This window comes from Typopeltis vanoorti, chromosome 24 (genome assembly GCF_054136105.1).
Source record: "Typopeltis vanoorti isolate ZY-2024b chromosome 24, IOZ_Tvanoo_1.0, whole genome shotgun sequence".
In the NCBI taxonomy this organism is placed as follows: Eukaryota; Metazoa; Arthropoda; class Arachnida; order Uropygi; family Thelyphonidae; genus Typopeltis; species Typopeltis vanoorti.
The window spans coordinates 1,203,285-1,230,552 of record NC_143572.1 but is presented as its reverse complement, the minus strand read 5'-3'; the positions used below and the strand labels follow the sequence as shown (position 1 = coordinate 1,230,552).

At 37.8% G+C, this 27,268-nt stretch overlaps 1 protein-coding gene across 1 annotated transcript in view; it reads right to left on the bottom strand.

The window, feature by feature from the left end:
* The window catches only part of LOC150092881 (ATP-binding cassette sub-family C member 5-like), a 708,254-nt gene that overhangs the window by 199,325 nt on the left and 481,661 nt on the right, over nt 1-27,268 (bottom strand). The window contains exon 20 of the mRNA XM_090414097.1: nt 12,229-12,511. Within this exon, the coding sequence (XP_090270223.1) occupies nt 12,229-12,511 (283 nt within the window). The remainder of the gene's footprint in view (nt 1-12,228; nt 12,512-27,268) is intronic.

The following is a 27,268-nucleotide window of genomic DNA, read 5'->3' as shown; positions in this document are numbered from 1 at the left end:
GAGCTAAAATACCTAAACATAACAATAGATGAAAAATTTACCTTCAACAAGTGCATCTCATTGTTGCTGAAAAAAAGCTTACAAAGATAAATCTTCTAGCTAAGTTAGCAAGGATTGGGGACTAGGCCAATGAGCGCTAAAAACAATATATACTGGAGCTATACTACCATTGATATCTTATGCTGCACTACCTGGAAACGTACTAAAATCAAAGAAACACACACGCACACAGTTATTTGAAAACTTCAGTTATAAAATTGTAACGCCTTCATAACGCATTTGGAAGAATGATGGTATGTTACACCTTTCAATTGGAAAAGGCCTAAGTTAGATTCTCATTGTGATGGGAGGAATCTTTATATGGGGTTTTTCAATTGATGGTGAGTTAACTGATCTCATATGGAGGTACAGGGCTTTTTCTCCCTGAAACTTAGGTTTTTCATCCCGCATCCAGACAAATCAGCCTTTAGGACACATGCAATTTACAGAGACAAAAAATACTGGTGGTGCTGGTGAGCCATAGTAGGTGGCATTGGTGTAGATGATGAAGACGAATAGTTGTGGAGTAGATGCCCTCCCTCAATGATTCTTTGGACTCCTTGGAGGTGTCAATAAATAAATAATAATAATAATAATACATTAAATACTATAGGTATGTAATAGAAAATGTGTTTCTTGAAGGTGCTTCATGGATTAGATTCATAAATATGAGGGTTTACTATTTATTTCAAATCAAAGTATGAAAAAAAATAATATAATCAAATGTGGAGTTTTGTATTAAAATGAACTTTAATCTTTATATTGTATTTGATATTAATATTTTATTATCATTGTTCTTCCTTATATGTCAAATAATCAGATACTGATGATCATGAAGAAGTTACATTCTTTTTGCAATGGGATGTAACCTTCAGTTGAAATATTTTTTTTTTATATCAATTATTTAGTTAATTTTGAATTACAGAGCTATCTATGATTCCCTTGAACTCTAATAGTGCATTGTATACTTGAGTATACTTTGTAGATACAACATATACTCATGCTATGCGACTCATTCTTATAATTCATATTTTTAATGTAGTAACCAGTTTTTTATATTCTTCTTAAATGATGCTCACATTATATTGGCCAAATATATAGGAATTTATATGAAATTCGAATGTAGCGCCTCAGTAGCACAATTGGAAGAATGACAGTACATTGTCTCCTTCGATTAGAAAAGGCCTAAGTTCGATTCTCGTCGTGATGGGAGAAATCTTTATATGGGCTTTTTCAATCGAAGGTGAGTTAGCCGATCTCATATGGAGGTAACAGGTTTTTTTCTCCCGGAAACTCGGGTTTTTCATCCTGCATACAGACAAATCGGCCCTTCAGAACACACAATTTACAGACAAAAAAATACTAGCAGTGGTGGTAGTGGTGGTTATGGGCAGTAGAGGTTCTGTGTAGTAGTGGAGACGGAGAGTTGTACAGTAGGTGTCCTCCAGCGCTGAGTCTTCGGACTCCTTGGAGGTGTCACGAATAATAATAATAATTTCCTTTACACACGTAAACTATTTTATATACAGGTAGTTCCCAACTTACATAAATTTGGACTTACACTCAAATTATCCTGAAACGGCTAGGAAAAATATTCAATTTATATTTCAGTTATTAGAGAGGTTGAGGGGAATTATGATACAAAAGTGGGTAGATAACAGCAGTATTTGCTGTGCTGGTTTATTAAAGCATGGGTTTGTTAAAGGGAAGTTGTGTTTTACCAACTTGGTTATGTACTATAACAAGGTGATAAATGTGCTGGACAATCATATACGGAAGAATACTTAGATTTTGCCAAGGCTTTTGATAGATTGTCACACTACAAGTTGGTACCTAAAATGGAGCAGATGGGACTGGATGAGAGATTAGTGAGTTGGGGATTAGGCAACTGGCTCTCAGGTATCAGCAAGTTGTGTACTGAGGTACAGTATCCCAGAAGTGGAAAGTTACTAGTGTCAATGGCATTTGATTTGGGACCACTGTTATTTAATTTGTATATTAATCATATTGGGATGAGTTTAACTGGTGATATGCAACTGTTTGCAGATGATGCAAAACTGGGAAGAGAGATGAGGAATCAAGCAAATGTTGTGGCATTACAGAAGGACTTGAATAGATTGTATTAGTGAGCAACAGCATGGAACTTGGTTCAATGCTGCAAAATGAAAGGTTCTGAAATTTGATAAGTAACAATAGGATGCACTGTATGAAAATTTTCAGACAGTGGAAGAAGGAGTTAGAACAAGGGGAGGCACATCCTTGGATGATGTATAAAAAGTGTATGAGCAGGTTCTTTTTGTGGAGAGTGATTGGCAAGAGGAATGCAGTGCCTAACATTTTATAAATGCGGATATACATGTGTTTAAAGCACAGTTTGATTGTCTATCAAGTCTCCAATATTATCAGCTCTTACATTTGAATTGTTACCCAGATCTTCATCGTCCTCTGGATCTTTTTTTCCCAGCAATCCTGGAAAATAACACTTCCTTTGCTAACCTTTACTCTCCCATTTTGTTTAAGTCACCATATTACCTGAGATTAGCTCTACTACTATGTTCCTGAGTGCTAACAATGACAAGTTCTTTCCTAATATCTGCATTTTTAATGATACCACCATTGATGTCATCTGTTCACTTTCTTAATCTTCCTCAGAACTCTCACATAAGTAGTCTCAAGTTTTTGACCAAATCTTTTCTAACTCAACTCTTAGATCCATAAGTTACAATTGGTTTTGAATACTTTCTTGTATACAGCTTCACTGTTTTCCCTAAATTAAGAAACAAAGAAAAAAATCACAATAACTAAAAAAAAACTATATAATGAATTTTATGCAATTCAGTGAAAAGCAGTATGATGTGAGATGTGAAAGAAATACCTACAAAAATTGGATGTAAATAAATAGTTTAATTCAGTAACAAATAGTACATCAATACAATGGTCAAAAACAAAAGGCCTAAATGAAATAGTCAAAGTGCCTCAATAAGGAATTTGGGCACCCCCCTACAATAATACAGTGTTCACAATGATGTTGCATTCTGCTTATTATTATTCAAGCCTCCATGGAGTCAAAAGACTCATCATGGGAGGTCCTTCCTAAGAACATAAAGTCTGTCAAGATTCATCGAGGGGAGGTCCCCCCCCCTAAGAAACACAAAGTCTATCATACCACTCCTTAATGTCATTGACTGTTCTCACTCTCACCATTCCATCAGGCAATGCATTCCACGGTTCAACCACCCTCCACACAAAGAAACCACTCCTTACCCTCTTGCTTACAGTTTCCTTTCGTAACTTCCAGGGATGGTTTCTTGTCATCACTCCTTCCCGCTGTTCAACCAAGCAAAAGAACTCCCCAGTGTCAACCCTGTAACCACTCTCAACAGTTTAAAAGTCTCAATCATATCACCTCTCCTTGTATCCATCAAACTCTGCAGTCCACATTCCCTCAGCCGATCCTCATAACTAACATTGTACAGTCCTAAAACCATCTTTGTTATCCGTCTTTGTATCCTTTCTACAGTTAATTTATCCCCTTCAAATCCTGGGGACCAAATCTGAGAACAATAGTCCAAGTGTGGTCTGATCAGAGACATCTATAACAGAATGATAACCCATTCCAAGTCAAAACCATATGGTCACTCTCTCCAACTGGTGGGAGAGATGTCAACTCAGTTATTATCAACTCTTCTGATGCTATAACCAAATCCAAAACTCTTGAACCTCTTGTTCCCTCTGTTACATGTTGCCTAAGACATTTGTCCCTCAAGAATTCTAGAAATTCCATGCCCCTATTGCTACATGCATCTTCCCCTCTCCAATTTATACTACTGTAGTTAAAATCTCCCATAACAATCATTCTTCTTGCACTTGCCAAACTTAGCTGTCTAAAGTGCCTCCGTAGCGCAATTGGAAGAACGACGGTACATTGCGCCCTTCGATTGGAATAGGCCTAAGTTCGATTCTCGTCGCGACGGGAGGAATCTTTACCTGGTCGCCTTCAATTGAAGGTGAGTTAGCCGATCTCATACGGAGGTAGCAGGGTTTTTTCTCCCGGAAACTCGGGTTTTTCATCCCGCATACATACAAATCGGCCCTTCAGAACACATGCAATTTACAGACAAAAATTACTAGTTGTGGTGGTGTTGGAGGTGGGTGGTAGATGACGTTGATGGAGATGATTCGTAGTAGAGGTTAGGTGTAGAGACAGTTGTAGGTGTCCTCCCGCGATGAGTCTTCGGACTCCTTGGAGGTATCAGGAATAATAATAAACATCTCCTGGTCCCCATATCCTCTGTGCTCCTGGGTCTGTAGCAACACCCCACTAAATATCCTATTTTGCTTGCCTCTACCTCACACCATACGCTCTCAAAATCATTTGTCTCACTTCCTTCCAAAGCTTCCACTCTTAGAGTCCATAGGCCATCACTTATCATAAGCAGTACCCCACCACCACGCTTTCCCCTTCTATCCTGACGAAAAATGCTACACCCAGCGACTTCTATTCCTGTTGTTATATCCCCTTCTGTCAACCACGTCTCAGTGATCCCAATAAATTTTGGCCAGGCTGATGCTATCTGCGCCACCAATTCCTTATTCCGGATACTCCTGGCATTAGTATAAAGCATATAAATGCCATTGTTTCTATACCCAGCATTATCCCTTCTAGACTCCACTGGGCTCAGTGTTACCTGACATCGTCTCCCTTCTCCCAAGTATCCATTCCCAGAAGAGGCCAGCCCTGCTATCATCCTCCTTGTGACACACTGACTCGTTCAGAACAGCAATCTCTCCAGATGCCTATGTCCTTCCTCATTCAAATGTAAGCAGTCTCTCGCATACAATTCCTCTCTTTCCTCAAACGCACTCCAAGAATCCACATATACCAGTCCTCTATTGTCACACATTCTTGCTATTATGCCATTCAATATCACCGCTCTTCTGCTCAGCTCATCATTATCATACCTAGGCAACACACACACTATTTTTCCTCTCTCTGTCTTCTTCCGTATAGCCTCAAGCAAAAATCTCATATCTCTTGCTGCCCGACTTACATTACCACTCAAGTCATTTGTTCCTACCATCACAATCATCTCATACACCCTTTCACCTCTCTTAATTGCCATAGTCACCCTTTTTATTGTTCCTCCTGGCAAACACTCCTCATGCATCTTATCTTGAACACCACGGATCATTTAATCACCATACATTATACCTCTTACCATTCCCTCCTCTTCTTTCATTCCCATAGGTCTCTCTCTCATTCCCGCTCCTCTACTGCTATTCTCTCTTCTAGCATTCCCATACCTCTCTCTCCTACTGTTTCCATTCTCTCCTCTTCTAGCACTTCCATATCCCTCTCTCCTACTGTTTCCATTTTCTCCACTTCTAGCACTTCCATATCCCTCTCTCATTCCGTCTCTCCTACTGTTTCCATTCTCTCATCTTCTAGCATTCCCATACCTCTCATTCCATCTCTCCTGCCGTTTCCATTCTCTCCTCTTCTAGTACTTCCATAATCTCTCTCTCATTCCGTCTCTCCTACTGTTTCCATCCTCTCATCTGCTAGCATTCCCATACCTCTCTCATTCTCTTTCTTCTACTGTTTCCATTCTCTCCTCTCCTAGCACCCCTATACCTCTCACTCATACTCCCAAAATTCTCTCTCTCCCCTACTCTGAATTGCCTTGCATTTATCTCTTCCATTCTCCTAATCTTATCTTTCATACTTCTGCTCTAATTCACAAGACATTCCACTTCCTCTTTCAGCTCATCTATCTCCCTCTGCAAGTCAGTCACTCTTAATCTAAATTCACTCTCCCAAACAAAACCATCTCCTAAACTTTCACAGTCACTCACACCTTCCACACTATCAAGTATTATTTACTCATTCACATATATATTTTTTTCATTCTCTCCTATCACACTACTTGTCTTCCTACATTCATTCCCTGTTCCTGGAGAAACAAGGTCAGATATCGATATTTCTAATGCACTTATTTCCTCCAACTGCCTGCATTTTGCGCACATATGCTCTCTTTCTGAAGCCACATATCCAATTTCCGAGACACATACCTGTTGCAAGTACTGCATGCCACAAAGTCCCTTATGATATTGCTTATAATAGAGTTCTTAAATGGCGGAGGATGACTTGGCGATATGCCACTTGCGACTGCAGCTGAATCTGCCATCATTCCTTACTGCCGAGTAGCGTAATCTTTAATAATTATTCAATTAATAAATACCGTTAAATAAATAAGAAAAAAAAAAGTACAAACAATTACAAGCAAAACAAAACATTTAAGTACACTAAATACAATTAAATAAAATGAAATATAACTAAATACAGTAATGAAAACTTAGCTTCGTTTTGTCTTCCACCATTATGCATTCGATTCCGATGGTACCAAAATATATTATATCACGATAGCAACTAACTTCCAAAAAACAACCACTGAAGTACACTCGTATTCAGAGAAACAATTTAGCACTCAAGAACGTAGAAAAAACGGGGGGGATGGACTATTCACCGATTAAATATCACTTTCTTCTGCACAGCTCAAATTCACCGCCACGTGCCATGTGATGGAGAAAAGAGTAAAGTTCTCCTAAGTTCCCAAAGTTCAGTGGAGGGTGGTTGGGAGCAGCAACACATCTACCTAGAGCATCCAGGAGACCTGGCTGGCTAGTCCATACATACAATAATGTCTCTCCTTGAAAATTATTCATGAGCTTCACTTATGAGAATGAGCATTATCATCTTGTAGGATAAATGTCTCCCTATCACATATACATATTGTTGCAGCTACTAATAAGATGCCTCCTCAAACCATCACACTACTGCCACCATAGGTGTCCATTTCCATGGATCTTAGAGGGATGATAATATGTCTGTGGTTCTCTCCAGATCAGAGCATGCCTGGTGTTGCTTTGTAGAGCAAAACGGGACTTGTCTGTAAACAATACATTATTGGTCTTGGTTCCAGTTGACGTGGAGTCTGGCCCATTTCAAATGTTCTCTCCTATGAACAGGATGAGCCTCTGCAAGATTCCCTGACTAAATTGTAGAATTGCTAATAAATTTCATATGAACATCAGCACTTAAAAAAAAAAAGAAATTAAAAAAAAGCAGAAATATTAAAAACATCAACTACATTCTGAATTAAGAAAAGGAAAACCACCTACTTTGGACACATACTAAGGCATGATTCCCTACAAAAAACACTTCTAGAAGGAATGATACAAGGAAAAAAAAGAAGAGGAAGACAAAGAACAGATTGGATGAGAAATATTAAGGACTGGAACTTTTTGTCCTATGAAGAATGCAAAAGAGAAGCACAAAACCGTATATGGTGGAAGCTCATGGTAGTCAGCCTCCTGGAAGGAGATGACATCTCACAAGACAAGACATTCTGAATGGAAAATGTATGAAACGAGTAAAATATTTCAGCTATTTAGCCACAATTTTTAATAAAGATTAAATATGGAAATAGACAACAGCATTAGCAAAGCTGGTATGGTAGGAAGCTAACCAAATAAATTTATATGGAATAAGAGAGAAATTAGTCAACACACTAAACTGCACTGTTTTCCATAAATTAAAGAAGAAAGAAAAATTGCAATAACTCATATGGGGGGGGGGGATATATGAAAATCAGGTACATGTTTTTAAAACATCACGCTGAGTCAGAATATTATAATACACAAATGAGTGGCACTGTAAGTGGTATATGCAAATTAGCCACAATATGCAAGAGGACATTTTACAGTTCTTTTCCATTTCTTGTCAGGAGTGAGAACAAGACATTTAACGATAGTAAAATTCTTGGATATGGCTGCAAGACAACATTTAACTGATGAATTCAGATGGCAAGCCTGAATGGAGACCAGCCACAGTCAGCCAGATGGTTACATGTGAGTCATTCCATGGCTCCACATGGCTTCCACAGACTGTGGAACCAATTCCAACAGTCACAAACAACATCCTAGATATACAATGAAAGAAAGCCATGAGCTACAACCGCATTGGCTGACCAATATTTCTGATTATTTGCTCATCAAAAATGGAGTTCTACCTTGAATCAACTAAATCTGACCTCGAGTCAGTTACTGGAACATTGGTATCTGCCTTCCACTATGTGCAAAAGGCTTCACAAAGGTGGTCTATATCCTAGACACTAAAAAAAAATAAAACCTTGTTTTTAGCTGATATATTGCACATATTCCTAATAGTCCTAGTTAAATATCAACTCACAGTACCTGTGAACATGAAAATGAAAATATTTCTTTCAAACATAGCCCAAAATGAAGTGTGCAATGTTTTATAAGATACTAAGGCAAACTGATGTGAAGCCATCTGGTTCCACATACAAGCAGCCTACTAGAGATGATATTTTTACCTTTTGCCAGAAATGGCATTTATTTGCTATAAGGCTCTCGTGTGTGGAAATGACATTAAAAAAAAAATGCTCATGCTTAGGGAAAGCATTAAAACAAAAATATAAAAACTTACTTTATATTTATTTTCAAAAAAAGAGTTAGAACTGCAAGCTATCTACAGGAATCTCATATAAGACTCAGGAGACAATGTTATATACCAATAATAATTTTTGATTTATGTATGTTATGGGTTTTCTTTTCTTAAATTTTTTTTAATTAATTAAAAATACAATAAACTGAGTACTTTTACAGGTACTATACAAACACAATTTACAAAGAAAAAAAATGACAGCTCCATCAATGAAGAAAACATTGATTGATTCATCTAGAGAGGCATTTGGTGTAATAGTTTGCAAGGATGAAAATATAAGAACACCATGGTGAACACAAAAAGTTAAAGAAGCAGTCTTGTAAAAGAAGACTGCATAGTGAAAGTTCCTAGAAAATAAGTTGCAGAAGCCCTAAAAGAATACGAAGAAAATGTAAGAGCTGAGCAATGTGTAAAAGTAGCTAAACAAATGTCATGAGAAGATTTTGGCAAAAATATAGCAGATAAATATCAGTAGCAAAAAGTAGCAAAATGTTCTAGAGGCTATTGAAAGAGCTTAGACATGGAGAAAAGAGTACTGTAAAAGGATCAAAAAACAACTGAGGATAAGGATATTCAAGATGTCTGGAGTAATTACCTTGAAATACTGTTAAATATAAAAAACAGCAATAGAACAGTAGTAGAAAGTATTCAAGAGGAATACAAACAGGAGTACATATCAATACTTGAGGTAAAAATAAAATAAAATAAAACTATCAGGGACCTGAAAGGATGCTGGAGTAGATAATATTCAACCAGAAATGCTCAAATATGAAGGGATAAAAATTTTGCACCTACTGCATAATTCAGAAGGCCTGGTCAGAAGGTTAAATTCCAGGAGATTGGAATAGACATCTAATACTTGTAGATAGGATTATACATTGATTAGACATACTTCTAATATAGTTTACGTTGTCATTTCCTAAATGACAACGTAAACTATCTTATGAATTATAAAAACTTTAATAAATAACTACCTATATTTTGGCAATGTTGAATTGCCATCTTCAGGAAACACAAAACAATGATATGTGCATGCAGGCACTAACACTAAGCAAATGAGGCTGAAGAAAGGCAACTGAAGCCAGTCCTAGAGTCCTAAAGGTGCCCCAGTGGGCTGTCTTGGCTATTGTGCTGATAATGTTAGAATGTAAGCTTCCCAGATTCTCATGCACCCAAATTAGTTGAGGTTTGGGAGGTTTTTCAGAGTTGAGGCTGATTCGAGGAATAATCTTTTGTACTTGTACCTGTTGTGGTGTAATAAAGCAGCTTTCTTCAAGCGTATTCTGTGGTGGGTGTCTACTGCATGATCAGCAAGTCCTGAGTGGCTGTATTGGTAAAACTGAATGTGGTCCTTGTGTTCAGATATCCTGATATGGGCTGTAGTAGGACAGTTTGAAACTGCAAGCAGCCTAGTATTATACTCCAGCTAGGTCTAGGGGAAGTGGCTGATCTTTGGTGGAGCAGATAAGAGATATCAATTTCTTATGTGGTTTGCAACTAGTTGTGAGGTCATATTTTCTTAGGATTTTTGTTAGTTTTTTGGATGGACTCCCAGATATATATGGAATGGTGATAGATTTAGAGTAATCTTTGTTATGAAGGGGGAGGGGTTTTGTTTGTGGGCAAGGAGAGAATGTCAAAACAGATGTTTGATGCCAAGATAGCATGAAAAAGATCCAAAGGAGGATCTAGTGGATTGATTCAGTTGGAAGTGTCGTAGATCACTGAAATGTTAGATACAACAATACCGGAGTGCTGACAAGTAATAGATTAACATGTTCGCTGCCAACTACGAGTATACTCGTAGTGGGTAAACCTGCTTCACAAGCCAGCTACGAGTATACTCGTATGACGCTTACCGCCGGGAACGAGATTATTGTAGTGACCTTGAAGAAGTGAAAATGCTTGGCTTGTGGGGCTAGCTTCAAAACTGTGTATTCTCATAGACCGTATATGCTCTGCACAAGCCAATTACGAGTATACTCGTAGGACGCTTACCTCCGTAACGAGATTATCGTACTGACCTTGAAGAACTGAAATTGCTCGGCGTAGGGGAACAGACCATGCCGAAGTAGTGTGGCAGCGAACGTGTTAACTTGGAGGAAAATTGTTAATAAGAGATTGATTAGTAATTATTATTATTAGACCCTCCATGGAATCAGCAGACTCATCGTGGGAGGTTCATTCAACTGACAACATATTTATCATATAGAATCTTGAAATCCTTAACACTCCTTGCATTAATAACACATTCTGATAATGCGTTCCATTAACTGTCAATTCTACTTCTGTAAAAAAAAAAAAAAAAAAAAAAAAAATCTACTCCTCAGACTCCTCTTCACCACACTCTTACATAACTTCCAGGGATGACCTATTTTTTCCCCTATCACTTTCTACTCTTTTTATAATCCCCTCTGGATTAATCTGATAAAATTCTCTCACTAACTTAAATGTCTCTATTATATCACATCTCTTCCTCCTATCCACCAAACTCTACAATCCACATTTCTTCAACCTCTCTCCATACCTCTCTCAATCCAACGTCTTAGCCACTTGTCTCTGGATCCTCTCTAATGTCTCCATGTCACACTGAAATCCAGGTGACCAGATCTAAACACAATAGTCCAAGTGTGGCTTGACCAGTGGCACAACCACTTCTTTATCCCAGCATGTTAGAGTACTTCTTATCATAGCAGCACTATGATGGGCAGCCTTTGCAACACTAGCAATATGCCCTCTAAACATCAGTCTACTTTCAACCATCACTCCCAAATCTCTAACCTCATCCACTTCCTGCAGTACGGCACCATCGATGTAGTACAGAGCCTTATATTTCTTCACTTCAAAATGAATTTATTGATATTAAAACTACAACCCCATGTTTTTGTCCAAGTAAAAAGTCTATTCAAATCTTCCTGAATGGAATTAACATCAGCAGCACTACTTATAATTGTTCCTAACTTTGCAACATCAGCAAATAACTGAAGATCTCCAGTCAGTCCACATGATATATCATTTACAAAAAAGTTAAACAGCAGGGGCCGAAAAACAGAACCCTCGGACATGCCACTGGATACCCTCCTTTTTTAAGACGTTGCTCCATCATACACAACCCCTGATGGTATCGTTCAGAGTGCCAATTCGCTGATCCATCTAACCAATATACTATCTATTCCCATTCTCTGCAGCTTGTACACCAATTTATACTGTGGTAATCTATCAAACGCTTTTGTAAAGTTTAAGAATATCACTGTATGTGATTCTCCCTTATCTAACTTCTGTCAATCAAATCTTCCTTATCTAATAATAAATTTAATTATGTATCAGTTCATAATCTCCAGATAAGCATTCAAAAGTCTTCAATACAGGCTTCAATCAATTGTGTTGAAGACAACTAGCAATGTCATATTGTGTAATATGGAAATATGATACTCCTCATGTAGAGGAGAATGACAATCAGGAACTGTATACAAGTTTTAGCTTACCAGTATGCTAAAATAAGTGACTATGACAATGATAATAATGAAAACAATAAATTAACATGTAAGAACTATGGGAATAAATTAACAATGAGACATTCTATAATTATATGATAGATTTAACAGAGTACTCACCCAATTTTCAATAACCATTAAAGTTTATTGTATATATACATAACCTACCTTTCTCTAAACCAGCGCTGTGAACCAAATGTTCTAATAACAGATATGCCTTGCATGGTTGTGGTAATATGAACAATAACTGAAGACTTGCAAACATTATCAATTCTTCTTACTTCACGCACTCCAGCATTCAAGCAACGATCCAGAAGTAGAAAGAAAGCTGAAGCAAGTAACAAGGCTACAGCAAACAAATGATAGATAAGTGCAGAAACCACCAACTGTAGAATGATAAACAGAAGGCTTTGAATTACCATCTCAAGAAAGAATGGAATACGCACATCCACTGAAATTAACAATAACAACAAAAAAAAAACACTAATTAGCTATAAGTTTAGTATTAATTCAAACCATTAGCATCACTCTCTCTCTTTACACCCACACAAATCTTAAACAGGGAAATTATGAAGAAACTATTCTAGACACAGCAAATAAAGTTATTTCACTTAAATTATACATGAAAAGTTGAAATATTTCTATCATCCATTAAAATGAAATAGTTTGTTGAATGTCACTAAAACTTGGTGGTAGTAGGCTGCATTTCCTAGAATTTCACTAGACAGCAGAAATACATCACAGTTTTGCATATGCATATTTTGCTCAATAATGAATGACAGTCAGGTAGCAGAATGCAAAAGTTGTGCTTCTGTTTGCTGAAACAAGAAACTGTCCTGCTACAGAAAAAAATTTTAGGCTTCATTTGAAAATCACTACTGAACAGCTACAATAAATGTTAAACTTTATAAGGAATGTCAGCAATGCAGTGTTCCTGTTTGCTTAACATTCATTCTCTAAAAATATTGTAGTGCTCAGAATTTCACCATAGTCCTGGTAAATCAATAAAGAAATTAGCTCACAGACTCCGTTTAATGAATACTTAAATTAGATTTGAAAATGTTCCCTACACATAGAAGACAGAGCAGAGAAATGCAGTTATACTTTCATTTGAAAAGGACAATGAACAAGCACTGAAAGCATATTTTAGGCAACAAAACATTTTTGTTGATTGGTCAAAAATATAGCAATGGAAGGAAAGGGATCATGGGGGCGGCTATACTAAGCCATGCTTTAATTTTACCATATGTTTTTGATGAAACTGCAAACTCCAGTTATTATCTGCACACTGTAGAGTGATTATGACCAACTCAAACAACTCCGCTGTCTCTCTAAATTCCACCTTCCCTCAATAGCATTTGTTCTGGATGCAACAAATGCTATTGAGTAATTGAGTAATTGGTAATTAGCAAATACTATGGTAATTGATTTTCTGTACACCAGTGTGTTATGGCTTTTTGCCATAACGTAATAATACACAGTTATCCAAATCACCACAAATGCAGCCAATTTTTGTCACCTCTTATCTCTGACTAGAACCAATGAGACCTTTTGTTTTATTTATGAGGTTTCATAGAAGAAAAGTTGTGCCTGAAGAATCTTGTTGATCTCAAGAAATGAGATCCAAAAATTACTGCTAACATACTTGTTCATGGAGTGGTTTGAGAAACAAGCATTAGAGTGTTCTAGAACATGATCTAAAGTGTGGCTATGTTGTGTTGATGATATTTTTATCATATTGTCCATCTCTATAAATCAAGCACAGGAATTCATCACTCACCATAACAACATTCACCCTCAAAAAAAAAAAAAAAAAACTATTATGGTATTAAATTAAGGTATTGATTAAGACTGGTATGCATAATGCCATGCATCATACATTGAAAATATGACTTCTGCTTTATTTCAACCTTGGTATTACCTCTGAGTCTGGCTCCCACTAATCGGACCTCAATAAAGATCGAAACTGGTCTGGGTAGTGACCCTTCCTATAATGCATACCTGTAAGGATACGTGCTTTGTATTATGGGATACTAAGGCAAGTGAAGTGAAGTCATAAGCTTCTATATACGAGTTGCCCCAGTCTTGAAAATAGTTCAGGTGCAAACTTGTTGCTTACACTTGGATAAAGGATTAAACCAAGTGGAAAAACTTCCAGCAACTATCTCTAATCCAGAGTATTTTAATAATAAGGTGTGATACCTTTTGGCAACTCGTATATGAAAATATGACTTCTGCTTCACATCAACCTTGGTATCACCTCTGGTTTTGGCTCCCACTGAAGAGATCTCGGCTTTCTGCAAGATAGGTACTTTGGTTTTCTTTAGTTCATTTTTCACTTTGATTTTATTTTACTGGTGCTAGTGGTGGTTTTTCCCCCACTAGCACAGGTCTTTATTAAAATAAATATTAACATTGCTGGTAGTGCAGTTAATATCTGCATTATGGGATTACTTTTAGCAGTATCACGGCCGCCCATTTTATAGTCAAATAAAGCATTTGCTGGTGGTGTAGAATTTTTCCGTATCATGGGATTATTTTATTCTCAGTCTTATGACTGAAAGGTTTTTTTTCTTATAATCAAATGCAGAGGTTAGTCTTTTTCCCACTTGAGATAATGGTACTACCAATTCCTCCAAGGGTGCGAACTCTAGGAATTGAAATTCCCAGATGTGAAGAAGCGAGACGGGTAACTAAGGTTTTAAAAGAGATAGTCGGCGCAAACAAGATTAATTCTTTTATCCCTTACGGCAGAGGAAAATATTTAATTGTAGTTAAAGATGTGGAAACAAGGGACAAACTATCACAGGGTTTTACTTTTGAGGGTCGCACAGTTATTCTTGTAATGGTCGGGAGCAAGGTAAAAACAGTAAAAATTGAAAGATTTCTGAAGGAATATATAGAAAACAATAATGAAATTCTTATACAGACATTTTTTGAAATCGGGTAAGATTAGTAATATAAGAAAAGGTTTATCAAGTGAAGATCCAAATTGGTTTTCTGGTGATGTTACTTTCACAATGGATATGAAAACACCCGTATCAAATTTTGCCAACATCGGTACAACCCAAGTTATGGTAAACTACCCCGGAGTACAATGGCAATGCCTGCGTTGTGGTTCATACGATCACTTGGATGGTAACTGCTCCAAATCTAAATGCTTCAACTGCATGCAGATTGGACATATCACTAATCAGTGCCTCAAACCGTGTCAGAAATGCAAAAGTTCTGAACACTGCTTTAACACCTGTCCTTTTAGACCTTTCGCAGAAAGAGTGGGAGTACCTGTAGACCCAATTAGAATACTGTATATATATATATATATATTGAAAAGTCCCCAGATCTTCAGTCTAGTAAAGATTGCACTTTTAAACAAACTGCACTTGGCAAAATCACAAAAAGTGTACAACCAAATCAACTAGAAATTAGCCCCAAAATTCAAGATCTGCAGGAGCAACTTTCCCAGTCAAATACTGATGGAACATCAGGTGAAATTACCAATAATGAACTTAATATAACAACAAAACAGGTACAAAATGAAACGCAAAAAAAAAAGAATGCAACTGTTCCACTAGAAGAAACTGGAAAAGAAACAGAAAAGGAAGTAAGACAACTGAAAGAACTTAATATGCAGACAATATCATCAAAAAGGAAAGATGAATTAATGAAAAAAATTGAAGATAAAATAAAGATAAAGTCAAACAAAAAAAAAATAAATAAAAAAAAGAACTACATCTAAAAGAAAAAGAAGTAAAAAAAATGTAAAGATGGAGAAGGCTGTGGATCATCAAATGAAAACTCTTCTGGCTCAGAAGAGTTTATGGATTATGAAGAACTAACTCATGCTAATAAGAGAAAGCAAGAGATACAATTAAAGAAAATATAATAAAGTTTACTGATTCAAAGTTTACTCAGTAACGTTATCACCTACATGAAAAGAAAACCAGTTTTCAAAATCAAGAACGATAGGCATGAAATTGATATAATGGAAAGCAACTGTAAAAAAAAAACTGGAAAACAGTTTACAAGAAGCAGATTGAAGACTTCATCGAGTTGATCCAAAATTTAGAAGTTAAAGACTTACCAGTGACATTGCTATGCAATAATCATAGCATCTCCTTTCTGCATTGCCTCATTAAATGTACGAGAATTACACAGGCAAATTAAACAACTATATAGAAACTTATGCAACCCCATAATATCACATTTCTGTTTCTCCAAGAAACATGCTTTTGTAGATATAAAAAGTTTAACAGATAGATATCCACTTCTTTCTTATTAGAGCTTTGGAAGATTTAACAGGGCTGGAGTAGGAATTCTTATTCTCCCCCCCCATCGTCCCTCCTTAGGTCATTCTGTAATAATCAAAGGGATGCAGAAGGGAGAATCGTGACAAAAGATTGGAAATACTGTGGATGTGTAATAAGGTTTATAAATGTTGCTCCATCCAGTGGAACAGTTAGATGAAAATTCTTCCAGGAAATTGGAGCCATATTTATATGCTGCCTACTACATCATAGCAGCTGGAGACCGGAATTGTATTGAAAACCCCACATTAGACAAAATAGGAGGGCAACCCCAAGAGTGGAAAAGTGGAATATGCACAGTTAAAACATGTCTCAACAATGCTGAGCTAGTACTTATGGAGGATTCGCAATCCTAATCTCCAAGCATGCACGTACATGAATCAAGGTATTGGCACTCGTATTGATCGAATTTATATCTCTTCTTCCCTCATAAATAGGATAATTCAGAAAAAACATCTTGACATCAGCATGCCAGATAATAATCCAGTTCTACTTAAGTTCAACTGCATGGAAAAAGTTGAGATCTCTTCAACTAAATTCCAGATCCAGATGGGATATGTGGTTAAAATTCAAAGAAGCAGTAAAGCAGAATATGATGGAATGGGCAAAGGAACATGCTTTCCTCAAAAGGTAAAAAGTTGAAAGACCTGTATAAAGAGAGAAGCTGGTTCGCAACAAACCAATGCAATGGTGTAGAACAGGCCTGCACAACTTGATTGTCTTCGAGGGCCAAACCAACTTGGACCACCTGACCAAACGCCAGATCACTTTGGACCTAGAATCTTAGACTAGTCCACTGCAGCTAAACTTAAGTAAATTTGTTACTAGGTCTACAGCAAATACTAATTAATATGTATATTTAAATTTTTTAGAGAGTTACAATTAAAATTATAATCAAAATTATTTACAAACAGATATAGCTGCAACATTTCTCAATAAAAACCACTTAAACATTGTGTTTATGTTCAAGTTTACTAATAATTTCACTGAGAATATCACACTTATTCTCAGTGAAATATCAGTGACTGAATGTCACAATGTGCCACCTTGCATTTCTTTGGTTGCCATTATTTAATCAAAGTTTGGTGTCATGTTTGAAGTGGCCATTCTTAATATGGCCTCTAAATTGATATCACTTAAAGATGAATGCTGTTTTGGTTTTGTTCAAGTTCATGGCTGAAAATGTTTGTTCACAAGTATATGTGCTCCCAAACATACAAAATACCTAGTAGGAAGTATCCAACAAACTTTTAAATTTATCCTGATCCAGAATAGAATAAACCTCTTGTAAAAGTACTCTCCCTATGTTTGACCCGATAGTTTTCAGAACACTGGAGATCAATAACTTCCATCTGGAGTTTCAGGTAGATTTCCTGTTTCTACAGAAAATGGATCCTCAATCACTTTTATGCGGACTTCGTCTTCGTCTCAATGGCATTCTTTTCTGAAACTCCTCAGTTAGAAGTGATATGTGCTTCTTATATTTTCTGCCCACCATTGAATTAAGAAATGTGACATATAATCCTTAGCAAGTTGATTTTCAAACAAACTTAATTTCATTTTGAATGCCTTTATAAGAGACATTAACTGAAAAAAAACTTATTTTTTCCTTGAAGCTGTAAGTTAAGGTCATTCAAGTAACCCAAAATGTCACACAAGAAAAATAGATCTTGATTCCATTCTTCATCCATTATTTCTAGGAATTTTTCCATATCTTCTTGAGATTCCAAAAATTCAACAAGTTCATTTTTTAGAGTGACAAAACTTTATTGCTACTCAACCGACATACATCAGTGTGGCATGGTAGATCCCTGTAACTTGGCATCATTTTCTTCTGGAAACGCCTGAAACATTCTGTGTTTCAAACCCCGAGCTCGAATATAGTTGACCAGAGCAAATGCTACTTTAATCACATGATCAAACTGCAAAACCCTTTGAAGATAACACCTGCTGATGAATTAGGCAGTGAAATTTTGTCAATGGTTTACCTGCATACTATTCAATAAATGTTACAGCACCAACATTTTTTCCACACATAGTTTGCATCAGTGCAAACTGCTACTAAATTCTTGAAATTTAAGAATAGTTTTTCGGTTACACACATCTTTGCATTTTTTGCGATCTCCTTTCCTGTTGTTCTTCCTTTCATTGAACACAAACAGCAAGCTCCTCTGTCACCTCAAAATTCTTATTAATGCATCTTACATATATTAAAAGCTGTGCAGTATCTTTCATGTCAGTACTTTCATCCATAGCAAGTAAATAATAGACAAATTCACTAGCCGATTTTTGCAGGTTATCTTTAAGATCCTCGACAATATCAGCCACCCTGTGTTGAACAGTCATACGGGAAAAACTGATATTTTCAAAATTATTTTTCTTATCAGGACACAATTCAGAAATGGCAATCATCAGACACTTTTTTATAAACTCTCCTTCAGTAAATGATTTGCCAGCACAAACTATTTCTTGTGATATTTTTAAGCTTACCTTTGCGGCAACTTCATTTGCAGATGTCACTTTTTTTAAAGGCTTGTTGCTCACCGCTAAGGACTTTTAATAACTTTGCTGCTTTTATTTGCTTTTTACTTGCATCCAACTCACCAAGGTTAGGATGGTTTGATTCAAAATGACATCTCATATTGTATCTTTCAGCAGAATGATAGATTCCCGGCAAACAGTGCACACTATTTTGTCCTTAAACAACGTAAAAACATTTGTTTGTCCACTCAGGGTTAAATGTTCGATGTTCTGAATCTATTTTATGGTTTTTACTTAAGCTCATTGTGTCAAGATTGACATTATTAATTACAAAAAAACTAATGATGAAAAACTCACAATAATGCAGATTACGATAACAGTTATGTAATACATTGCTCCAGCTACAACCAACCACTACACTGCCAAAGCCAATCAAAGCACGGCCAACTTTGTGTAATATGATTCGTTCTCGTTCGTAGACATCAAGTCATTATCACGGAGATGTAACTTTGAATTTCCCCACAGCGACACTAGTGCTAACAAACCCTCGAAGCGATTGTAATAATTTGTTATTAAATACGACAGTGGGAATAACTCCAAATGCAATTTATTGTCGAGTTGAAAGAAACATGATTGTGACATTCATGTTTAGCATGAACGTAAACATGCAGAGTCAGTAAAATTTTAATTCAACGTTTGGAAAAACTCGTGTCATTTCATATTCCCGTGTATGATTAAATAATTCAATCAGGCAAACAAGCCAAAATAAATAGCATTGCAGGCCATATGTTGTGCAGGCCTGGTATAGAATGTAGTAACATCATTAGAAACATTAACACAGAGATAGAACTGGAAAGGCAGAAACAAGTAGAAGAAAGAAATTTTAAGATACGAATACAGCAGCACTTAGCAGATAGCCCTTCAGCTGCATTCTTCAATAGACAATTTACAAAATTTCACAAAGAAAGGACTATCACTCAAATCTGTGTTGATGGAGAAGACATCCTTGACTCCTTTCAAAAACACTACAAATATCTGTTTAAAGACAATAGTACTGTTGGAAATTATAACTCTTGGAACATTAATGGCTTTCCTGTTCATATCCAAGATGGGCTTGACAGACCCATTATAGCATCTGAAGTTACCATAGCCTACAAAGAATGCCAGAAAAGAAAATCCCCAGGACCTGATGGTCTAGGGATAGAACTTTATCGAGAGGCCTGGGATTTTATTCTTCCCATTCTAGTTGCACTATTTAATACCTTTCTCTCATCAGGACATATACCAAGTGAATTTGTAGCAAGCCATATGGTCCTCATTCCTAAACCTAACAGAGATCACACCTTAATCAGCAGCTGGAGACCCCCATTTCTCTATCTAATACTGACTACAAGATATTTTTCCCGCATTATCAATAACAGGCTTAAAGTGGGAATGAGATACATAATTAAACGCACACATGTGTATGGAGTACAAGGTCAAACAGTAGAATTTAATCTATTTCTGCTACATGATCTAATCCACTTAGCTAACATGAAAAGACAGTTGAAGGCAGTGCTATCAGTAGACTTTACTCAAGCATTTGATAATGTCCGGCATTCCTTTCTATTCCATATCCTCCAGCAAATTGGTGTATGTAAAAAGCTGCTATCTGTTATCAACATTGGCATAGACTCAAAGGAGTCTATGCCAATTTAATTACCTGCTGCCTAGTTAATGGATTCCTGTCAGACCCTGTCAATATTCAAAAAGGAGTCAAGGTTGCCCTCTCAGTCCACTGCTCTTTGCATTGGTTTTTGAACCTTTCTTACAGGAAGTCAACAATACACATGTTGTGTGAGGAATAACAGTTCCTTCAACTATAAAGGCAAATAAGGTATTAGTATGTTGATGATTTTGTGGGAACTTTGAAGGATAATGATTCCATATATGTATATTTTGGTATTTTGGAAAAATTCAGCAAAAGCAGTGGATTAATTATTAATGCAGACAAGACAAAATTAAAAGTTTATGGAAAGCGGGATCTTGAAGACATTCCTTTTGGACTAACCCCCAAGAGTGAACCCTTCACTATACTTGGAATTCCCTTCTCCACTTGCCCAATATTACCAGTCCAAGAACTTATATACAAAAACCTTGAAATGTTAGAAGACTGGAAAATAGGACCACTCGCCTTTTCTTCTAAAGCCATAGTACTCAAAACCATAATCTATCTTTCCTGCTCAGTTGTACATAATAAATATTACAGACATCACAGAAGCAGAAGAAAAGCAATTATATATAGTAAGGCTCTGCAATTTTTTTGGTAAAGCCGATACCAAAAAATTAAAAAGGAATTTCTTCCATTATCAAATATGAATGGCGGATTTGGACTCAAAAAATTTGTTACAGTCTCCCTTAAATACCACTCCTCAGCACTCTGCTAGAGGAAACTTCATCAATGGGCCCGCTACCCATTTGGGGAGGTGTTTAGGGGAAGCGCAAAGAAATGGTTCTACAAAAGGACAGAAATGACAACAACAGCGGCACCAGACTATGGCTTTAGGCAACTGGAACATTTTCTCTCTGACAGGGAAGGAGTTGGAACTGGTTGAGGAAGCCAAGCGCTACCGGCTAGACATAGTCAGGCTTTCTTTGACCAAGAGAAGAGGCTCTGGAACTGTCGACCTGGATAAAGGGTGGAAACTCTACTACTCTGGTGTGAGCCCGACAATGTCTGCTCAGGCAGGTGTGGGGACACTCACAAGCCCCCAGCTGTCAGACTGTGTTGCTGAGTGGATCCCATTGGGGAGGATGGGTATGTGTGTTAAGGCTTCAGATGAAAAACCATGATTTGGCTGTGGTGCAAGCCTATGCACCTAATCTGGAGTCAGAATACCCTGCCTTCCTAGAGGAAGTGGATGCTGCTTTTGACAGGGTGGCAGATATTGAATCAGTCCTGCTAATGGGTGACTTCAATGCACATGTTGGAACAGATGACCAGACATGGAGGGGGTGTGGTTGGGAGGAACAGCACCCCCTGACCTTAACACGAATGGGTTGAAATTATTGGACTTTGCTGTACTAACAGCTTGTCCATAATGAATACCTTCTTCCAGCACTGAAAAGTCCATAAGTATACCTGGTACAGGGATACACTAGAACAAAGGTCTCTGATTGACTTCTTTATAGTCTCAGCAGACCTATTTTCCTTAGTGTTGGACGTTCGTGTGAGAAGAGGGGCAGAACTGTGAACTGACCACCACCTTGTTGTGTGAACTCTACGGCTTCAGAAACCAGATGCTACCATCAACGCTGGTAGGCCTAAGCAGCTATACCGCATGAAATGGGAGGCATTAGAAAATGAGGCTGTGAGGAAGAATTTTGCAGATGACATTTCCTCCAAGTTCAAAGAGATTTCCAAGCATACTGCAGATGTTGAGGAGGAGTGGAAGCTGTTCAGAACAGCTGTCACTGCCTCTGTACTCTCATGCTGTGGCAGAAAGCGGTTCGGCGTGGCAACGGGCAGTCAGAAAAAAAGACACATTGGTGGAACCAAGAAGTCCAAAAAACTGAAATGTGTTTACGGTATGCTGAGGCACGAAAAGCAGAAGGCTTGGGAATCCTTTGGAGAAAGATTAGACTCATCCTATGCAAATGCAAACAAAGTACTCTGGCAGACCATCCGCCACCTTTGAGGGAGGAAATTGTGCACAGCAAGGGCAATTAAGGCCTCTGATGGTGCACTTTTAACAACCGAGAAGGATATCCTCCACAGATAGAGGGAATACTTTGAGAACATTCTTAACCCAGGTGGCCCAGCAGTTGTGGACATCCAAGAGGTGCAGATCGGGGCAATGACTAGTCTCACAGCAGAAGAGGTCCATTTAGCAATAAAATTGCTAAAATTGGGCAAGGCTGCTGGCGATGATGAAATTTGGCCTGAAATGCTAAAAGCCTTAAATCGAGACGGTGTTCTCTGGCTGCCTTGAGCATGTCAGGCTGCTTGGATATCTGGGCGAGCACCAAAGAACTATTCCTCAACAAGAATTGGTTTTTGTTGAACAAAAACGTGCCTGTGCACTGCCTGGGAAGCAGTTTCTGGCTTCGAAGTCGATCTGTATAATCAACCCCCCCCCCACCATTCACCAGATTTAACTCCTGCAGAATATCTCCCTTTTTCCAAAGATGAAGTGTGCCTTGATAGGGAGAGCACCTCTGCAACACTGAGGATATTCAATGTGATGTGACCCAGAGAATGAAGGAGGATCTTATTCAGGACTTCCAACATGCCTTTGAATACCTGTAAATGTTGTGAGGAGTTTGAGGAGATTATTTTGAGTATATGTAATTGACAATTCCAAATACAGTTTTTTGTTTTGATATAATAATTGTTATCTCATCACTTAATGGGCACACTGTGTATAGAGAACAACTGCAAGATCCATGATTATGAAAAACAGAAAGAGAAGTTAAATGGAAAGAAGACAGATACTGTTTGAGCACTAATCAAGATATATTTAACATTAATGTCTGAATGTATTCCAAAGGTTAAAAGGCTCATACCTAAACGATATCAATAAAATTGATGAATGAAGGGAGTAAGCATGAAATATAGAAGTAACAATTAGCTGTACTAACATCAAAAAGAACAGCCCAGGAAGATAAATCTGTTGGAGAATAGCAAAAGCGTTTAAAGAAATTATCCAATCAAACCAAGAATAATCCTAGTGAGGTCTTTCGATATATGGTGAGTAGAAGAAAGAAAGAATGGCTATGGAAGGACGATGTAAGTAGATGATAAAGGTAGACTGGTAACTGCTGAAGAAGATATACTTGAAGTATTCAGGGAGAAGTGTAACAGAGTATTTTCATTATCATGAATGTGACATCATGAGAAGAGCTTGAGCGTAGAAGGTATGGTGGTGGAGGAGGGGCCGACTGTGAGTGAGAAGGAAATATACGAAGAATTAAGTAAACTGATATTAATAAGGCAGTAGAATTTCATAAAATATCACTGCATGTCACGAAGGAAAGCTCTATGGAATGAACAGCACTCTTGGCAAACAGTTTACCATGTGCCTTGCAACAGAGCAAGTCACAAAAGATTGGAAAGAAGGTAAAATTGTTCCACTTCACATTTTTTATTATTATTATTACCCCAAGACCTCATGGGAGGTCCTTTTATCACACACACATCTCATCATACCGTGTCTTAAATACACTCAAACTTCTTGCAAACACCACACTCTCAGGCAAGGCATTCCAATCATTCACAACTCTGCACGAAAAAAACCTGCCTCTCACTCCCCAACTCGCACCCTCTTTATACAGTTTCCAGTGATGACCTCTGGTTCTACCCTGATCTCCCACTATTCTCTGTAGAACTTCTCCACCACTGATCCTATAACAATCCCTTACCAACTTGTAGGGCTCTATCGTATCTCCCCTCTTCCCTCTGTCCACCAGACTCTGCAAATTGCATCTTCTCAATCTTTCTTCATACTCGACATTCAGAGGTCAAAAACTACCTTAGTCAGTTGATTTTGGACCCTTTCCAACATCTCTTCATCCTTCTGAAAACCCAGTGACCAAATCTGGGCACAATAGTCCCTGTGTGGCCTAATCAAAGCCTTATACAACAGAACAAGAATCTCCCTACTTCTACACATCAATGTCCTCCGCATCATTCCCAGAAGCCTTTGTGTTGTCTTCACAATTGTGGCGATGTGTCCCCTAAATTTTATATACTTATCCACTATCACCCACAGATCTCTTACTTTCTCTACCTTCAACAATATATTCTCACTAAGCATAAATTCTGCATCCCAATTCTGCATCCCATCTTTGTTTTCCAAATTTCAAACCCTTACATTTTGCAACATTGAACTCACATCCCCATTTCTGTGCCCAATCACTCAATTTATTCAAGTCTTCTTGTAAGACCACAACATCTTCACTACTCTTTATGGTTCGTCCAAACTTTGCATCATCTGCAAACAACTGAATATCTCCATCCAAATCTTCGTCAATATCATTAATATACAAGTTAAACAGTAATTGCCCTAAAACAGACCCCTGAGGCACTCCATTAGTGATTTTCCTTTTCCTGGATATCCCACCCCCATACAAAACTTGTTGATACCTATTAGATAGCCAGTCTCCAATCCAATGCACTAATCTAATATCCAATCCCATCTGCTCTAGTTTGACTATCAATTGATCATGAGGTACTCTATCAAAAGCCTTTGCGAAATCCAAGTATATTACTGTGTATCCTTCATCTCTGTCCAAGGAATCAGTCACTTTATTGTAAGTAGATTAACAAAACATGACCTCCCTTTAGCAAATCCATGCTGTCCATCAAAGATAATATCATTGTTGTCAACCCAACTCTGGATCCTAGTTCTCACAAGCTTCTCCAACAACTTAACCACAACACCTGACACACAGATAGGCCTATAGTTTGATGCTTGAGTTTGATCACCTCCTTTATGAAGTGGCACAATCTTGCCCTCCTTCCACTCCTTAGGCACGTGACCAAGTGCAAGACTCGTTTTAAAAAAATATGTCGAGGCAGGTGTCAACTCCCTGGCACATTCCTTCAGAATACGCGGTGATATATTATCAAGTCCCACAGCCTTGTTTACATCTAGTTTACTCAACTCCCCAAACACCTCTTGCTCACTTACAGTTAGTCTCTCCTCCCCATCATCAACTGCTCTCAATCCCTCCATGAAGTCACATTCACAAGATTGAAAGATCTTTATGAACTGTTCATTAAGTATCTCCACCACATGTTCTGCAACAGCTGTCTTTATACCATTTCTCCAATCAATGTCATCTCTCAATAATCATTCTTTCTTTTGCTGGCTACATATCGAAAGAACTCCCTAGGATTCTTTCTGGCTTCATTAGCTAGCTGCTGTTCATACCTCTCTTTAGCTACTCTCACCAATCAAGTCACCCTCCTTGCCTGGTCTTTATAGACCCCATGAAATTGGTTACTTCCACTTCTCTTATGCTGCCTCCACAATGCCCTTTTTCTCTGTATCGCATGCTTAATCTCTTTATTCATCCACCTCACACCTACCTTATTTAACCTTTTCACCCTTGAAATACATTTAGACAATGCATCTACTAGGTAGTTTTTGAAAATCGTCCAAGCTGCACTGATCTCTTTTCCAGCTAACTCCTCATTCCATGCTACACCCGCAAGCTGTCTCCTGAGCTCTTCATAATCACCCCCCCCCCCTTGTAGTCCCACATATACCTCTTTCTCACAGGGGTCCTCACACTGCTGGCAACCATCCAGGTAATCACCTCATGGTCACTCTCACCAATTGGTGGATGATTTGACACTTCATTTATAATTACATCCTCTGATGAGATGACCAAATCCAAGACCCTTAATCCTCGTGTGTCCTCTGTTACATACTGTCTGAGGTAGTTATCTCTCAAAAACTCAAGAAACTCATTTTCTTTACTTCCAGTTGCTATCTCTTCATTCCAGTCTATATTGCCATAATTAAAATCACCCTTTTCTTATTTGCTTGGCTAATTTGACTATACATTTCACTATCACCACCTTCCACATTACCTGGTCTATAACAACATTCCACCAAGTATTAGATTCCATTCACCTCTATCTTACACCTTACTGCCTCAAAACCATTGGCACTATTTCTGTCTTGCATCTCTACTTTGTATGGACATAACTCTTTGTCTATCATCAATAGCACTCCCCCTCCCTTTTTACCCCTACTATCCTCAGGAAACACATCATACCCTTCCATCTCTATTCCTGTCAGGATGTCATCCTCTTCCAACCATGTCTCATTTATTCCGACAATCTTTGGGTTAACAAAAGCAATTAGTGCAACCATTTCATATGCCTTGTTTCTTATACTTCTAGCATATGTATACAAATACAACAGCTCATTTCTGAATCTACAGCTAGTTCCACTTATACCACTCACTTGATGTGATCTCTCCATGCTCGACTGGAGCCATTTCCATTTCTGCTTCTTCATTTTAGAACCCTTTTCAATTCCAACTGTTTCCTTTTGATCCCTAGTCATCCCATTCCTTTCCTGCCTACACATGCTTTCACCTTCTCTTGGAGCATCCATCTTTCTCACGCTGTGTACCCCTGTCCAGCCTGAGTCTCCCCATTTCCCTGCCCCTCTTGCACACCCATTCTCTCATTTTCTATACTCATACCACTCACTTCCTCATTGATATCTATCTCTTCAATCTCTCCTGTCTTACACTCCTGCTCTTCCACATCACTCTCTTCTCGATCTGATTCATTCTTTCTATCCACTTCTCTACCTTCCAGCAGCAGTCTCTCCAAGTGACTCACACCATAACCACTCAAATGCAGTCCATTGCTCCCATACAGCTCACTTCGTCCCTCAAACTCATTCCACACATTTACA